General features: G+C 44.2%; 1 protein-coding gene and 1 long non-coding RNA gene across 4 annotated transcripts in view; one reads left to right on the plus strand and one right to left on the minus strand.

The window, feature by feature from the left end:
• The window catches only part of LOC109489438, a 36,910-nt gene extending 29,612 nt beyond the window's left edge, over window positions 1–7,298 (minus strand). For all 3 annotated transcript variants that reach the window (XR_004628303.1, XR_004628304.1, XR_004628301.1), the window contains exons 1-2: window positions 7,269–7,298; window positions 5,155–5,234 (exon numbers count right to left, since the gene is read on the minus strand). This is a non-coding gene — a long non-coding RNA (uncharacterized LOC109489438). The remainder of the gene's footprint in view (window positions 1–5,154; window positions 5,235–7,268) is intronic.
• A 3,422-nt stretch (window positions 7,299–10,720) lies between these two features.
• PRR15 (proline rich 15) lies at window positions 10,721–14,460 on the plus strand. The gene is made up of 2 exons (XM_034669748.1): window positions 10,721–11,653; window positions 13,402–14,460. Exon 2 carries the CDS (start codon window positions 13,498–13,500, stop codon window positions 13,885–13,887), a length of 390 nt encoding a protein of 129 aa, XP_034525639.1. The 5' UTR covers window positions 10,721–11,653; window positions 13,402–13,497; the 3' UTR covers window positions 13,888–14,460.
• Window positions 14,461–18,429: the final 3,969 nt, after the last annotated feature.

An 18,429-nucleotide genomic window follows, 5' to 3' on the forward strand; every position in this document is an offset into this window, starting at 1 on the left:
GAGAGAGAGAGAGAGAGAGCAGGAGCAGGGTGAAGGGGCAGAGACAGAAGGAGAAGCAGACTCCCTGCTAAGCAGGGAGCCCGATGCAGGACTTGATCCCAGGACCTTGGGATCATGACCTGAGCTGAAGGCAGACGCCTACCTTTCTGAGCCACCCAGGCGCCCCTGGATGCAGTTTTATCCCATGTACAGATTTGGGTAACCACCCCCAAAATCAAGATACCATCTAACTTCCTCCTGCTGTCTCCTTGTACCTATGCCCCCCCAGCCCACTCCCCATCCCTGTCCCCTACAAATATCTGTGCTCCAGATTTATGATTTTGTCATCTTGACAACGTTATATAAAGGGAATCAAACAATATGTGACTTTTTTGGCATTGGCTCCCTTCACTCCACATCACTTTCTGCAGATGCTTCGAGTAGTTGTGGATATCAAGAGTTGGTCCCACTTTTACTGCTGAGACGTACTCCATGGTATGGAGTTCCCACAGTTTTGCCATTCACCCAAATGAAGGACACCTGGATTATTTCCAGTTTGGGGTTATCATGAACGAAGCTATATGAACATGCATGTACAGGCGTGTGTGTGAGTGCATATTTTCACTTCTCCGAGATAAATGCCCAGGAGTGCAACTGCTGGGTCATGTCTGCATGTTTAGTTTTTTTTTTTTTATTAAAGATGTTATTCGTTTATTTGACAGAGAGAGAGACAGCCAGCAAGAGAGGGAACACAAGCAGGGGGAGTGGGAGAGGAAGAAGCAGGCTCCCAGCGGAGAAGCCTGATGTGGGGCTCGATCCCAGAACGCGGGATCACACCCTGAGCCGAAGGCAGACGCTTAAGGACTGAGCCACCCAGGCGCCCCTGCATGTTTATTTTTCTAAGGAACCACCAAACTATATCCCAGAGCAGCCACACCATTTTACATTCAATTACCCCCCCTCTCATCTCCCTCCCTGTCCACCTCCACCTCTGACCCATATATTAGGTTGCATTTCCTAGAGTTTTATATAAAGGAAATCATATAGTATGTATCCTTTCTTGGTCTGGCTCCTTTCACTCAGCATCATTACTCTGAGATTTGTCCAAGTTGTAGCATGTGTCAAGATTTCATTTCCGGGCACCCAGGTGGCTCAGTTGGTTAAGCGTCTGCCTTAGGCTCAGGTCATGATCCCAGGGTCCTGAGCCAAGTCTTACATTGGGCTCTCTGCTCAGCAGGGAGTCTGCTTCTCCCTCTGCCTGCCGCTCCCACTGCTTGTTCTCTCTCTCTTTGACAAATAAATAAAATCTTTAAAAAAAAATATGAGTTCATTTCATCCTCTTGTTAAGCAGCAGTCTGTAGTACGGAGAGACCACAGGCTGTTTATACATTTCCCTATTGATGGACATTTGGGCTGTTTCCAGTTGTTTGGCTATTACCCATAAAGCTGCTATAAACATGCAAAAAAAAAAAAAGTGATTCCCTTTCTCCACATTCTCACCAGCATTTGGTGTTGCCATTATTTTCTATTTTAGCCATTCTGAATAATGCCTATTGATATCTCACTGTGGTTCTAATTTGCATTTGCTAATGGTTAGTGATGTTGCACATCTTTTCATGTGCTCATTTGTCACCTGCATCTCCAGTTTAGTGAAACATCCATTCATGTCTCTTGCCCATTTAATTTTTTTTAATTTATTCTTGAGAGAGTACATGTGGGGTTGGAGGGCAGGAGTGGGAGAGGGCAAGAGAGGACCTTAAGCAGGCTTCATGCCATCACAAAGCCCAACACAGGGCTCGATCTCACAACTCAGAGATCAAAACCTGAGCCAAAACAAAGAGTCGGATGCTAAACCGACTGAGCCACCCAAGCTCCCCATTCCCATTTTATAGTTGGATTTTTTTACTATTGAATTTTGAGAGTCCTTTATATATTAAGTATAAGGCTTTGTCAGATACGTGGCTTGCAAATATTTTCCCCATCTGTACTTTGTCTTCAGTTCCTCTTAACAGTCTTTTTCAGAACAAAAGTTGTTGTTGTTTTTTAGTTTTGAAGTCCAATTTAGTAATTTTTTATTTTATAGATCGTGCTTTAGCCGTGTCTAAGAATCCTTCACCTTGCCCTACACTGCAAAGAGGTTCGATATTCTATTCTAAAAGTTGTATAGTTTTACATTTAAAATCCCTGATCCATTTTGAATTATAGTGCAATGGGAGAGGCAAGTTTCACTCTGTGCCTTTGCACAAAGGAACTCTCCAGAATGAGGGTAAAAGGAGGTCCCAGGAGGATAGCTGTGTGCAAGGCACAAAGGATAAACAGTCCAGACTGGAACCGCGTGAGAAAAGAGATAGCCATGCTGAGGACGGCCACCACCGTGCCCTCTGCTGCAGCACCATCTGACCATCACCAAAGCCAGGGAATCCAACAAGAAAGAAGGGGGCTCAAAATCCAGGAAATGGGGAATCCAACTCAAGACATTCCTAGGAGGAGGCTGTGCAGCAGGCCAGAGAGAGAGATCAGTCCATCTGGAAGGAGAAGGAGGTATCCAGGAGTGATAGTTTGGGGAAAACCAAAATGGAATGCATATATATATATCGATTTGATTGCGCTTGTAGAAAAGTGTACCAAGAAGCCATTGGAAGGCATAAGAAAGGACTAGAAAGATGACCAATTGAAAGGGAAGAGACAAAAGTAAGAAAAAGCAAATACAGGGATCTGTACGCTATACTGCTTAGTCTGAACAATATTTATACAGGCACAATAATATAAACATGGTACAGTCAACTGAACAAAGGCTGTAACATGACTCTAGTGGGAAAATGGGAGGGGGAAGCAGAAGGCACAGTATAAGAGAACCAAGTCCTCAAATACCATAGTAGGAAATTAATAGAGAATGTCTAATATTGATAAATCAAAAGAGAGCACACTATACATACTATTTAGAAACACAGAGATGTGTTAATACCAGGAATGAAAAGCCAAAGTTGTTGAAAGTGGTTGGGGAAGGGAACATGGGAAGGAAGGAGATAAGAAACTCCTATAATTGGCTACAAGCCTTTAATAACATTTGGCTTTTAACCTGCCTGTGCATATATTACTTTAATAAAATGAAAGCTAGGGGCACTTGGGTGGCTCAGTCAGTTAAGTGTCAGCCTTCAGTTCAGATCATGATCCCAGGGTCCTGGGATCGAGTCCTGCATCAGGCTCCTTGCTCAGCAGGGAGCCTGCTTCTCTTTCTCCCTCTGCCTGCCCCTCCCCCTGCTTGTGGGAGTTCTCCCTCGCTCTCTCGCTCTCTCTCGCTCTCTCTCAAATAAATAAAATCTTAAAATAAAATAGAAGCTAATTTTCGAAAACAAGTAGTGCCATGCCGTTTGACACAGCAGAGGACACGATGCTCTTGTTCTTTCCCTCCTTTGGGCACGATTCGCTGATGCAGGTTATATATCAAGATTCCAGGAACTAACGGAGCAGCACATGTGAAACCTATTCCTTGGCTTGTGCCCTAGCCACAGTCTGCTAGTGACCTTCCTTCTAAGGATTTTGTCTTATGATTTGTTAATCCTTTTCTGGTAACATTGCTTCCAAGCGTAACTGAGCACACTTCCTCCTTTAACTACAGGTAATGCAATTTCAGGGCAGACAGGATAAAGCGCATTCTTGAATCACATGCAGAAAACTTCTGCTTGATTTGATTTCATCATTAAGTGTGTTCCTGAAAAAAGTTAGATTCATACAAATAGTTGTGTATTAAATACTCTCCAGTACATTTTAACTTCATATTTTTGGGGGGGAGGGGAATCTAACCCCAACCAACAACAGTGACAGTGCTGTCTTCGGACTCTCTAGCATTATTTTCAAAAAGTCCTTGGAAGTGATTGATTTATACAGTTTGTTCTCATAATTTTCCCACACAGCCAATGAAAGAAATTAGTCAAGGAGAAACTAATATTTGCTGAATGCCTATTATGGGTCAGGCACTGTGCTAGGACTTTAATAAAGGTATTGTCTACTTTAATCTTGGCAACCACCCAGAGAAGTAGATAGTATTATCCCCATTTTACATTTAAGGAAACCAGAACCTAAAGATATTAAGTAATTTTCCCAAAGCCACACAGCTAGTAATTCAAACCGACCATCAAGTCTTTTCACAAGAAATGTATGTAATTACAATTCCCAGCGTTAATTTGAGCTTTGAGTGCTCCGTGATTCCATTGGGCTTTAATATTTAAACAGCCACATATGATTTAGCATTGTTCCAAGTGGAAAACTTAGACGACCCTGACCTCATCAGAATTTTTAAAGTATGACGATCTTTTTTGATGTAATAGTCTTGAAACCAACAAATGTCTATTGATCTAATGATTAATTAAAAGGCAATGTGAGATTCAAATAGCAATATGAGAAGAACACTGTATTAGGGAAAGAGTAACTAAAACCGAATCAAAATAACCCCCCCTTAAGAAGTCTCGTGACCTTGAGCCAAATGCTGCAGCTTTCTGTGATAAAACTGTCAGACTTAGTAGCAGTCTCTCAGGGTTCTTCTGCCATTTAAAAAGGCTAAAAGAACACTACCCACTTTTGGAGAAGCCCACAGTAAAGTGAAAAGCCCATCGTAGGAATTTTAAACTAGCCATTGTTACAAAAGGTTCAGAGCTGCACCTCCAGCAATTTCTCCCACTACGTAAATGAAATGACAGCAAATGGATAACCCTAAACATTCTCTATGAACGTCCACTGTGAGGTTTACCTGTGTTAGCACTGAGCAGAGTTGAGTCCCAAAACTTTGGTGACCTCCCCCCGACAGCCTACACTGATAAACACAGCTATTTTTTACAGATTTCTAACTACGTAAGTTTGACACTTGCCTCAACGCAGGTGGGGAAACCAAAAGATTCACTTCCTGCTTCATGTTACCCTCCATCAGATACCCACCTTCTACCTGTACGCATGTGACACAATGAGCTGACACAAGGACCACAAAAGAGAAAATAGAACCTGGCAAATGGAGCATAACCTAACCAACCCCTTGAAAAGAGAGATTAACAACAGCCGATAGCAATTTACCCCAGCCCTGACCTGGAACCAGGTGACCAGCCAGAGAACATTACCTTGGATGGTAACACATGGTTTTTATTTACTTCGATGATTTTCTAACAAACAATAAAGTTGAATTACCTTTGTTTCCTGACTCAGGATGTGCTGGGGAGCCTTGCTTGTTTCAAGATGTCGTGTCCTCCAGATCGTCCAAGTATTCCCTAAATACAATATTTAATATAATCTCAGCAGCCATCCTCTGGTATCACATTATTCTGCCCCATCCATGTCCCACTGCCTCACGCATCTCCTTCAAAGGGCTGCAACATAATAGTATTCTTTCCATTTTGTAACAAGAACAACAAAAATCTACCCGATAACTTGGTCCACTTACACTACTTACATCCCAGAATTAAAATCAGGCTATTATGACATGTAATAACAGATTGAAATTTCATCACATTGCCATTTTCATTACATTTCTTTTTATAAGTCAGTCATATTATAACCAACAAAAAGCATTTATATGTATGCATTTGATGGCCACTCATCCAACAATATTAAGAACTGTTATAGCCCCGCAGCATGTCACATCCTGAAGATTCATTAATGACATGTCTTAGCGCTCACGGAGACACACAGCATAGTGATTAGTTAGGTCCCTGGACTCTCAAATTTCCCCAGAGTCAAATGCTGGCTCTGATACTTACTAGCCGGGTGACTTCAGGCAAGTAATGAAAGTTCTCAGTGTCTCAGTTACCTCGCCTATAATAATAACGATGCCTATTTCACAGAGCTTTCAGGATTAAATGAGTTAGTATTTATAAAACAGAACCATACCTCATACACAGGAAGTGCTATGGTCATTATATAAACGGCCATTAAATAAAATGGAATTCATTCTCTAGTGAGGGACTCAGACAATAAACAAATAAATAAGAAAATTCGATCTAATCGTGGGGACAAAACCAAGCAAACAATTTACAATATCATTAAAACACACCCATTCCTGTCAGCGGCAGGCTGTTATTTGGATGAACTGCCCTGATGAAAACAGTTGGGCACCAAAACATCTTCAGTTTTTGATAGCCTCGTGGAACAAGAGGGATGGAATTATAAGCATAGGGCTCACCCAAAGGAGAGAGATCCTCCTGTTCTCCACCCAAAAGGCCATCACCTCAGGGCTTGGGCAACTTAGAAGTAAGCTGTCCCCATGCTTCCCACCCTCCACAGGTCTGCATGGACAATTAAGTTGCTTTAGAACAGAAAAGATCTGTTAGGAGGTTAGGGGAATAATGAGTGGATTTGTTCCCAGAGGGGGTGACTATGGGCTAATGCTCACATAGCTTTCGTTGCCCCAACTCCTCAAGCCATGAACTTAGCATAAAGTGGTCCCATCTGGTAGAGCCCCCAAAATCTGGAAAATCCTTTCTACAGTAAGTTACCTTTGCTTTAGGCCTTAACTCTTCATACAAACAGTTTTTTAAGGAAAATAAGGAGCATACAATAATATCCAAGAATACAAAGAAACAAGATTGACAAGTAGGAGGAAGAGTGGGAAGTTAGGAAGGTCGGCTGGTGTTGCTTGAATTTCAGAGAGAGGCGGCACTGTACCTATCAGCCTTGCTCAGGTCAAGTGTAAAACCAGGTGATTGGTAATATTCTGTGACTAGCAATTCTATATATGCGTTCATGTTAACCTGACAGGGGACAGGATGAGTGGCTATAAAAAGCAGATCCCAGCTTCAGGCACAGGTGTAATGCCCACTCTCTGAAGTTTATAAACTAAATCCAACAACACTGATCTGAAAACCTAGAAAGGAGAAAGGGAGAATCAAACTACCAGGACATTGGTGACTAGAAAGGAATAGGTCATGGGAGATGAGCATCTAATTTTCTTTTCTTTTTTTTTTTTTTTTAGATCCTCAGAAGACTTAACTTTTTTTCATTTAAATTCAATTAGCCAACATGTAGTACCTCATTACTTTCACATGTAGTGTTCAATAATTCATCAGTTGGGTATAACACCCAGTGCTCATCACACCACATGCCCTTCTTAATGCCCATCACCCAGTTACCCCATCCCCCCACCCACCTCCCCTCCAGCAGCCCCCAGTTTGTTTCCTATAGTTAACAGTCTCTCATGGTTTGTCTCCCTCTCTGATGACTTCCTATTCAGTTTTCCCTCCCTTTCCCTATAATTCTCTGTGCTGTTTCTTATATTCCACATATGAGTGAAACCATATGATAATTACCTTTATTTTGCTCAGCATCATACCCTCCAGTTCCATCCATGTTGATGTAAATGGTAAGTATTCATCTTTTCTGATGGCTGAGTAATATTTCATTGTCTATGTATACCACATCTTCTTTATCCATTCATCTGTCAATGAACATCTGGGCTCTTTCCACAGTTTGGCTATTGTGGACATTGCTGCTATGAACAATGAGGTGCAGGTGCCCCTTCAGATCATGACAGCTGGGGTAGCAATCCTCCTATCAGACAAAATAGATTTTAAACCAAAGACTGTAGTAAGGAATGAAGAGGGTTACTATATCATACTTAACAGGTCTATCAACAAGAAGATCTAACCATTATAAATATTTATGCTCCTAATTTGGGAGCAGCCAATTATATAAACCAATTAATAACAAAATTAAAGAAACACATTGATAATAATGCAATAATAGTAGGGGACTTCAAGACCCCCACTTAAAGCAATGGACCAGTCATCTAAGCAGAAGATCAACATAGAAACAAGGGCTTTGAATGATACACTGGACCAGATGGACTTCACAGATATGCACAGAGCATTCCATCCTAAAGCAACAGAATAACACATTCTTCTTGAGGACACATGGAACATTCTCCAGAATAGATCACATACTGGGTCACAAATCAGGTCTCAACTGGTACCAAAAGATGATTATTCCCCGCATGTTTTCAGACCACAGTGCTTTGAAACTTGAACTCAATCACAAGAGGAAATTTGGAAGGAACTTAAACACTTGGAGGTTAAAGAGTATCCTACTAAAGAATGAATGGGTCAACCAGGAAATTAAAAAAGAATTTAAAAAATTCATGGAAATACATGAAAAGGAAAACACAACTGTTCAAAACCTTTGGGATACAGCAAAGGTGGTCCTAAGAGGGACATAGTAATACAAGCCTTTCTCAAAAAATTAGAAAAGTCTCAAATACATAAGCTAACCTTACACTTAAAGGAGCTGGAGAAAGAAGAGCATTTAATTTTCAAAGAATGGAAGCATCCATAAAAGAAAAGAATGAAGGGGGGGCATGTGGGTGGCTCAGTCTGCTAAGTGTCCAACTCTTGATTTCACCTCAGGTCATGATTTCAGGGTCATGATGCAGACAGGCTCTGCACTCAGCAGGGAGTCTGCTTGAGATTCTCTCTTGTCTCCCTCTGCGCCTCCCCCACTCCTCTCCCTCTCTCTCAAATAAATAAAAAAATCCTTAAAAAATATAAAGGAATGAAGAAAGGGAGGGAAAGGAAAGGATGAAGAGAGTAAATGTAAAAATAGGGGCAAAAAGAATAGACGTTAACTGGGGTTAGCCCTGGGTGAAATGAATGTAAATGACCTTTATTTTCTTCATTTTGATTAGCTGTATTTCTTAAATTTTCTCATTGTGTGTTTTCCATTGCCCAGTTCCAACTATAAATGCTTTAAGGGAAAATAATCAATTTCCCAGCCTCCAAAACAATGCCAGGTTTGCTAGGATTACAAATGCCAGGCTTAACCTTGAAAGTTCTTATTTTAATTTTTAGCATGCAAATCTTGTCCTCTAGGAATTCATTCTCTTTTGCCTTTGAGTATTATCATTTATTGCATTTAAAGGTGCACCTGAGAAAGAAACAATTTAATTAAAAAGAGAAAGCGGGAGAGAGGAAGAAAATGTCCTTACTCAAACCATCAACAAACTTTGAAAAATAAAAAATGACAAGATAAAATATTAAGAAAAGTAAGTGTTGCCCAAACTAAGCATATTTAAATTCTATAACATTAAAAGTCACCTACTGTTCACTGGATAGATAAATCAACTTTTCAGTCAAAGTGGCTAATTTTACAGATGCATTCCCTGACTGTATAAACTTTCCCATCACTTAAACATTTCACTAAATCCTCCTTCCATGAAGAACTTTCCACATTGGTCAGAAAAAAATTGTGACAATACTGTGTTTTTTCCCTTTTGAACAATATCATTTTTTTTCTTTAACTCTAATAGACTATATCAAGGAGGAACACTTTTAGGCTGCTAATAACAGGAAACTATATTTGAATCTGTGCTTAAATCATAGGAATATATATTATCTCACTCAGCTAGTAGTCTGGAGATAGATGGTTCCAGGGTTCTTTCAGGAGCTTATCGATATCATCAAGATCCAGTCACTTCTCACACTCCCATGACATCGTCTTTAGTAGGTTGGTTTTTATTTCCATGCCTGTTGCCTCACTGTTGCAAGATGGCTGCTGCAACACCAGACATCATACCCTCACGCTATGCTTAAATGTAAGAATCAAGGGTATAGCAAAAGATATTCTTCTCTCAGAAGGCTCTGTCCTTTATCCAGGGAAGAAACATTTCCAGAAGTCTTCCTTATGGCCCCAAAAGTCAGAACTGGATCACAGGGGTACTCCTAGTTACAGGGAGGCTGTGAAAGTATCTCCTTTTTAAGCTTCCTCCTTGATCCAGTGTCTTCGTCTGTAATGAGATGGCACTAGGATGACTTTGTCCTGTCCTCCGCTCCCAGGGGGTGGCCTGCCTCTGTTCCAGTCCTGGTGCTCTGACTGAAAGTTTACTCTCTAAAACTAATCGCAATAAATATGTGAAGTCTCCTCACTTTCAAATACACACTGTTGTGCATATCACTTAAAAATCCAAGAATGCTAAATTAAGAAACATGATATAAAGTATTCATATTTTATCATAGTTCAGGCATTGAAATACTGTATAAAAAATTCTTTCCACTAATTCTACATTGTAAGTTATTTGAGGTAGTCATCCTGCCTTTCCCTATTTTTATGCTTCAGAAAGTCCTCAGAACAAAGATCCTCGGGTGTCAGTTGCTCTATATCCACTCCTTCAGAAGAGTTATTCATGACCTCAAGGAATATCAAAATAGTGCTTTGAAAAGGAAGAGCATCCTGGGAGATGAGGCAGGTTTCATCTCTGCTTTCATTAGTGAAAATGATCGTGCCAATGCCTTTCCGCCCAACCAATAGCAAGTACATATATGTTCCCAGGAGCAAAAAGCCCCCTGAACCCTTGCGGAAATCCACTGGTTCACTTCCTCTAGCTGCTCAGGGCTCTATTTGTCCTCCCCAGGTGGAGTGCCTGTCCCCGGACTTCCAGACCTGAAGGAAGGAAATTCACTTCCTCACTTCGACGTTTTAAGAGCCAAGACCGCAGGCCGCAGTCTAACGAGCTACTGAAGACCGCGGGAGCTGATCAGACCTCCTGGGTTCAAATCCGACTGTTACCCAGCGTGCAACTTTGAGCAACCATTTAGCTTTCAGCTCTAGGGTCTCCCCGCCTCTCAAGTGAGGAAAACAACAGCACCTACGCCCTAGGGCTCCGGTGAGGAGTAAATGAGTTAACCCCCAGAAAGCAGAAAGCGCTGGAAACAGCGCCTGGCTGGCACACAGCGAACTTGTTTATATTAACGCCTTTCAACTACGAGTGCCTGCAACTCTGCAACATTTTGCCTGGGTACGAAACAGCTCCTGGGAATTACAAAACTGGAATCCTGGGAGCTGAGTGGCAATGGCTAAGGACCCGGAGAGGAAAGGAGAAAAGAAATCAGGGCAGAGGGAGAGCTGGGGCGACATTTACCCAGCGGAGCCCACCTCCATACAGCCTCGGTCTCCTCCACCGTTTCTTCTCTGAGAAGGAGTCGCACGAGCGAGCGGCGCAGCCCGGCGTTTCTCCAATCAGACACCCCAGGCTGGCGCCACGTACGCGACCTGATCCAATCTCGTCCCCCGGAGGGCGGGAACGCGAAGTTCCTACCTGCACCTGTGGCAGCTGTGGCCGCCTCCTTGGGTGTTTGTTGTTGGGTTTTTTTTTTTTTTTCTTTCCACTCTGACCCGGGGTTCTGGTTTCTCGAATCACTTGGCGAATAACCAGCAGGTGGGCAAACAGATGTCTTTTCCCGTGCAGAGGACCGACGTGTAGGCAGGTTCAATGCACCAGAGTGAGCAGCCGAAGTCCCATCTCCCCGGGGCTGCCGGGAGGCGCTAGCAGGGAAGGGGGCACGCGTGCGAGAATGAAAGGCTCACTAACCGGGAGAGCCGGCCTGGGCATTCACCCGGGGCGGTGAGCCTGGCACCTGTTTGCCGGGCGCCCTCCGGCCTGAGCCGAACGCGCCACGGGCCCAGAACTGCCGCCACCGCTGCGGCGGCAGAAGTTGGAGGCGCCAGGGGAGACCAGCAGCAACAATCGGCTTAGCTGGACTGCAGAGATTTCGGCTGACACACCTTCCAGAGAGAAGCCCGACCTCCCCAAGACTGCGCGGGAGGGACGCTGCGCCGGGCTTCCAGGTTGTCCCAAGTGCACTCCCTCCGTTCTCTTGGAGGCGAGGGCGACGCGGAGTCGTGGGATCCTGGCAAGCCTGAACAGGTGAGCGATTAGGGTGATTCTGCGTCCGCCAAGACAGAGCCCATTGCGGGGTGTCAACCTGGGGTGCTCCCTCCAGCTCCGGGGGGAGATGTTGCGAGCCGCAGCGCTCTGCGTACATTTGCGTAATTTGCAGTCTTTCCCATGAGCGATTAGTGCAAAGCGTTTGGGCGCACACGGTTGAGGAAAAGAGAATGTAGGGTGGAAGACAGAAGGCAGCCATCAGGACACCCGACCACCACCACCAATGAATAACTTGGGGGTGCTTCTCCGATCTGTACAATAGAGGGAGCAGGATGTTTGCAAACCCAACTGCAAACTGTGCCTGGGGGAGTGGGTGCCTTTTTACGGGAAGACTTTTGGCGGTTTTATCTTCTATTGTTTTCAAGTCGCAGCCCGAGTGTGCCCTCGGGGCGTCCTGGGGAGGAGCCGGGGCTCAGGTCTGCGGCGGAGGCCGCCGCGCCGCGTCGCGTAGGCGCTCCAACTTTCCCAACGGTTCCGGGAGCCGAGCCTCCAACAACAAACACCTCTAAAGTTTCGCTCCCCAGCGCGCCGGCAAATCTCGGGAGCGCCAGGCGCATGGGATGGGAAGGAGCCCAGAGGAAACCTGGCAATGCTCTGCGGCGCAAGCGAAACCAACGCGTTCGTACAGCTAGTGCCCATAGACCCAGCCCAGAAAGCGCTCACAGGACTCTCGCTTCCGATTATTAGCACGTTCGGTGTCAAAAAAAAAAACAGCGTTTTCGCTCCGCAGAGCGCTGGTTTAGAAGCCGGGGAGAAGCACAACGGTTTGGAGTTCCTGGTTGCGCACAGCAGGTTTCCTCTCTGGAGGGAGGAATGGGGGGGGTGAAGCCCAACCCAGAAATCTTTCATTTGTAATTAAAAATCTCAAGAGTTGAGTTGCCTGGTGCAAACAGGCTCGGTGCATATTTGAATACAGAACTAAGAGAAGAGGACATTGGCCGCTTGGTCTCATCTCAACCATCCGCTGGGGGTGGCTTCAAAGAGACGTAAGATTGGTCTCTGGGGAATAAAAGGAAGCGTGGGATGGCGGTTTTCACGGGAATTTAAGTCTAGACTGCTTCTCTGAAAGCGACAAGGCAGAAGTTCTGTCAAAAGCAGCATTTAAAAGAAACAAAACACCGTGAGCTTGTCCCTCGCTCTTATTGGCATGTAAATCCCCCCTGAAAAATCACATTGAAAAGGATCCTGTGACAGAAGTCTATGGGAAAAAGCCTTTGAGGGAAATTTCGGAACTGTTGGCAGGGGTCAGTGCTCACCTACCGCGGGGACGCGCTCGCTGCCGGGTGCCCTCCTCCCAGGTGCTCATCCAAGAGGGGGCCCCTCTGGGCCGAGTGCGTCACCTTTGGGCGTCCCTCTACAGTCAGTCAAGGTGACAGGACGGCCAGCTTCCCTCTCGAGCCGGGTTCATTCAGAGGCCGGGGAACCTCCCCTGGGGGCCCTCCGGCGCGCTGACCCCCGCACTGGCACCGGAGGCGAGGCAAGGGTTGAGGGGGGAGAGTGCCAAGCTATCTGGAGACCAGACGGTGGCGCCCTAGAGGCCACTCGTCCGCCTTCGCCCTTCGGGCGCTGCGCGGCCCTCGGAGGACCGCGCAGCTCCTGGTGCACGGCTGCGGGCTCTCGGACCCCTGTCGATCGCGTGCGGGGCGGAGCGAGGGGAGGAAGTGCGGTTGGGCGCACGTGACTTAGACCAACCCGGTAACCAAATTCTGTTTGCTTGCCCCGCACAGGCCGCTGCCTAGCTCCCACCCGTCAGACCGCCGGCGTCGCCGGGAGAGCCGGCCTTTCCCCCCCGGCCGCGCCCCGGGCCCCTCGGCCGGCTGGCCATGGCCGACAGCGGCGGCACCGGCAGCTCGGGGCCCTGGTGGAAATCGCTAACCAACAACAGGAAGAAAAGCAAGGAAGCCGCGGTAGGGCCGCAGCCTCCCGCGCAGCCTGCCCCTGGGGAGCCCGCGCCGCCCGCGCCGCCCAGCCCGGACTGGACTAGCAGCTCCCGGGAGAATCAGCACCCCAATCTCCTCGGGGGTGCCGGCGAGCCCCACAAGCCAGACAAGTTGTGCGGGGACAAATCGGGCAGCAGCCGCCGCAATTTGAAGATCTCGCGCTCCGGCCGCTTTAAAGAGAAGAGGAAAGTGCGCGCCACTCTGCTGCCCGAAGGAGTCACGTCCCCAGAGGAGGCGGGCTTCCCTGGTGACCCGCACGACGACACGCAATAGCCAGAGCGCTCCAGGACTGTGTCTCTTCCCACCACTCCCCCCGATCCCCAGTTCTAAATCCGAGATTTCTGGCCCTCCCCAGTACCCGGTGTCTCATCCCACCAACTTCAGAGTGTTCACGCAAGGCCTCCCCGATTTTATTTTCCTGGGAATCGAAGTGTCCACTGAGTTTTCAATATTTCATGACTCAAGGAGGCATTGAGTATTTATCTGTGGTCAGAGAAGATACCTGCCAGAGGAAGTTGGCGTAATTATTTTTTTTCCAAAAGGTCTCCCGTGGCCTCCACCCCTTGGGCCACCTGGGGAGTGAGATGGATACTTCTCTGAGTTGGTAGCCCAACTGGGACCGCACAGCCCCTCAAAGGAGGAAGCCCTGCTCTGATTCAGAACTCGCTATTGGAGAGCAGATTAACGCCAAAGAAATGCGCTTTAGAAGTACTTGGGTAGACTCAAACCTTAAGTGAAGGGACTAGAGAGGGCGGGAAACCTTCCGGAGAAGTAATTTGTCTAAGGCAAGGTTGCTTTTAATGTTGAACAACAAAACTGTACTGCCTATTTTAGTGTGGACTATTAAAATTGTTGCACTGTAAAACTTAAGGTGACTTTTGTGTTTTTTTCCATTGCAAGACAGAAGTCCATCATACTTAAAGGCAGGCATACAAAAATCCAAAGTGACAGAGTTAATCATTTGCCACACAACAGAACAGCCACTCTCTCTCGGAAAGCTGCAGGGAGGAGAACATTTCTGAAAGCTAGTAACACCCAGGCTGGAACCAGTTGGCCCAATATCTCTATTTACTAACTAAATTTGAGGAAGGGAGGGAGAAGTACTAAATACTCCTAAATTCTCTTCGTTACTTCAGTACATCTTCATACAGTAGAGTAACTCACAATGCCAGTAATAATTCTTTTTAGTATCCATCGTTAACCTTACTAACAATTGTCTGGAAATACTTAAACAGATGGACTGAGCTCTTCGTTTGTGCAAAGCTGGCTTCTTTTCCCACCCCTTCGCTTCAAAAGTTTGTTTCTTTAGTCTGACTTATGCATTTATCTGGTTTCAAAGCCTTTAGACGTACGAATCTGAAGATTCTGAACAAAAATCTACCTATTTGCTTTTGTTAGGAACTTCAAGAAAAGGCGTAAATGAATACCACTTGCTTTCAGCAAATTACAAGAGAGTTATTGTAGTTGTTAAGGGCCCCTGGGATCATTCCTATCACAATTCGTTTCATTTATAACCATCCAGAAATACATAGCAAGGAAATTCTAGTGGTCAAAGTATATGTGTGTGTGTGCATGTATACACATATATTTCAGATGATTACAAGCAAGAACTTGATTGGAGCTTCTGAATGTGTTAAATAGAAAGAGGCAGTTTTTTATTTCTCTCAAATTAGTAATTGATAAAATAGCAAAACATGTTCATTGGCTAAAAGAGATTGAACAACGAAATTTGATGAAAATAGCTAAAATGGACTTAAATTAGTGAATCGAGTTTGGGTAATAATAGAGTTTACCATTTGATACATGAGTTTCCACATACCAAAGGCTTAACCCAAAGGAAATTGTTCATATAAGGATTATGAACACCTTACATTAAAAGAGAAAATACATGAGCTTTTTTTTTAATCATGAAAAGACTTTTTGTTGTGTATTTAGAACTGGGAATACATGACCAAAGCCTCATCAGTGTGAGCTTCCTGGATGAGGAAGACTTTGTATTTAGTTTAAAGTGAGCCTCCCATCTCTAGACTTTAATGTAGAAAAGGGAGAGGAGAATGTGCTGGAGAAGTTCATGGTAAGGAGGGGACAGGGGCAGATCACCGGGAGTCAGGCAAGCAGAAGCTGCCAAATAAGGCTTTGGAACACCTTCATAAGGCATTTTGACTCCACTTTGTAGAAAGTAATCAAAATTAAGGTGGATAACCAGAATATTTTTCCTGTCCCAAGAGGACCAATTGATTAGGACTGTACCCATTTATAAAATCAAGCCTGCAATTGCATAATTTAAAAACTTCACACTAACTCTTTCATTCATGGTTTTATTGTTTTAAAAAAAGAACATTTTTTTTCTTAAAAATTCTTTTCGATTCACAAAACATTGGCATTTTCCCAGGTTCTGTATCTTGTTTGGGATCACATCCAAGACTGTAATCACTGCAGATAATCCATAGCAGACACATAGCAATAGAACTTATTCACATGACATCTTTACCTCACTGTTCTGGAAGAATTGAAAACCGTGCTAATGGCAGTTATGACAGCGAGTGCAATACACAATCTCCAGTTGAGGTTTGTAATTACAGAGTTTTAAAGGAGTCCTAATTGTGCAGTGGGAGGAATGCACTGATTTAAACCCAACTCAGTGAAATCAGAAACCAAGCAAAATTGGTGGGGTGAAAAGATCATGGGTAAGATGAGATAATTTGACAAAGTGTCTTGCTGGGATTTATACGTTTTACAGATGATTAATTACATTCTCATACCATGTATAGAGATTTAAATGTTTTAAACCTCAAGATAATTTATAGTAAATCAAGGGAAAGTGTTGAATTAAATTTGGAGTTAATTAGATTAGAGACTTTTGCTTTCTTTAAATCGCCTTACAAATGGAATTTCACCCGCAAGTTTGAAAACCATTAAAGAAATTTTAACACCATGCTTTCAAATGATATGGGAGGAAAGGGACAAAAATCTTCTTGTGCGTTTGCTAAATGCTTTCATAACCATGATAATTATATACACGGGGTAGTTTTCGCTTCTGTGACTCTCCTTGCTGAGTCGTGACTCATATCACAGGTCACCTGAACATCCCTTTGTGTTCATACTTCCATTGTTCCCATTTTTCATCCCACTGTGATTTGCATTTCAAGAGCAGAGACTCTATTTTGTGTATGCAGTTAGGACATTCTGCTTCAGTATAACACTGGGAAGTACTTTTTGTGCTTTGAAACATAATGTGAACTCAGCAAGCCTGATTTTGCCACATCCTTAGAAAGGAACTATAACCCTAATGAACAGTAGCACTGGCTAAAACTGTCAGCAATAGTTCTCCTGAGGGACACCTGGGTGGCTCAGTTGGTTAAGCGTCTGCCTTCCACTTAGGTCATGATCCCAGGGTCCTGGGATTGAGTCCCAGGTTAGGCTCCCTGCTGAGGGAGCCTGCTTCTCCCTCTGCCTGCCACTCCCCCGGCTTGTTCTCTCTCTCTTCCTCTCTCTGACAAATAAATAAATAAAATCTTTTTTTAAAAATAGTTCTCCCGAGATGCTCAGAGGAAAATTTTGGTGCCTTCAAATAAATAAATAATAAAATGAGCAGAAAGAATTTCAAATAAAAAGTGAATCAGAAAGGAGTAAGTAAAAGAGTGAGATAATTAAACACAGGGGTCACAGGACCCTTTTTATGAGGAAAAGAGAGAAAGAATATTATTTTTCCCTAGCTGAGTCAGGCCAGCCAGATGACAGAAACTAACACACAAAAAACTGGCCTGATAGATACAGTAAAGGAAACTGATCTTTGAAAAGTCTATTTGATTCATGGAGCATTTTATCATAATTATACAGAAATGTAGGAGATTCTTTCTTGGAATAAGCTCAAGTTGATCTCCATGCCAAGTAGAAAGTGGGATGAAAGATATTTTATACTGTTTGAGCGTCAACATACAAGTACTGGAAACAAGTATGCAGCCCTGGGGAAATTTTGTCATTGATAAGGTGGCTGTCCATTAAGGCATCATTCTTCTCCTATCTTCTGTGTAGTCCCCTACCCCATACTCACTTTGCCTCTGAGCCATTGCATGTGCATTCCCATTAGGCTCGGAGTCATAGAAGAGGGGGTGCCAAGAGGACGGGGCCTTCCCTGGCCTCCTACAGGCATAGCACGTTGATGACCACTTTGTCAAAAGATGGCCTTGCAGACTTGGAATATGGGAAGAATAGCGTTCTTGAAGAGAGAAGATTATCACTAAGGAGATAGGATGTAAGGAAACAACGCAGGCCTTCCCTAGCAGAGGACAGCCGACCATTTGTAAAGAAATGGAAACAGCTATAGATCACAACAAATAAGACAGAGGACAGAAGTGATCCTTCCAAGTATTCAAACCAAGGAATTCAACTCTACTTCCAAATCGAATTGCACAGCAAATGACAAAATCATGGACCCATCATTACCACGTCAGAGTTGTTGAAAAACCTCATGCCATAGAAAAGACCCATGAGGAAGTGGTTTTATCTGAGATGTGCAACAAGATTGTTACCGGTGAGACAGGAATCTCTGACCCTAAAAGTAGAGAGGGTCATGTTGAAGAAGCCAAAGGTCCCTAACCATGAGAGCAGCCACCGACTGACCTGTCCCTTGAGTAGGGAATGTGGGGCCCATCTTGGACCTCCTCATGCCTTTTCTTTTTCTTTTTTTTTTTATAGTTTAAAGGGCCCTTCTTATTATTTTTTTAAATGATTTTTTATTATATTATGTTAGTCACCATAGAGTACATCCCCGGATTCCGATGTAAAGTTCGATGCTCCATTAGTTGCGTATAA

Source organism: Ailuropoda melanoleuca, chromosome 1, assembly GCF_002007445.2.
Source record: "Ailuropoda melanoleuca isolate Jingjing chromosome 1, ASM200744v2, whole genome shotgun sequence".
Lineage (NCBI taxonomy): Eukaryota > Metazoa > Chordata > Mammalia > Carnivora > Ursidae > Ailuropoda > Ailuropoda melanoleuca.

Coding starts and splice junctions, on each gene's coding strand:
- PRR15 (XM_034669748.1), top strand. CDS start 13,498: ATGGCCGACAGCGGCGGCACCGGCAGCTCGGGGCCCTGGTGGAAATCG.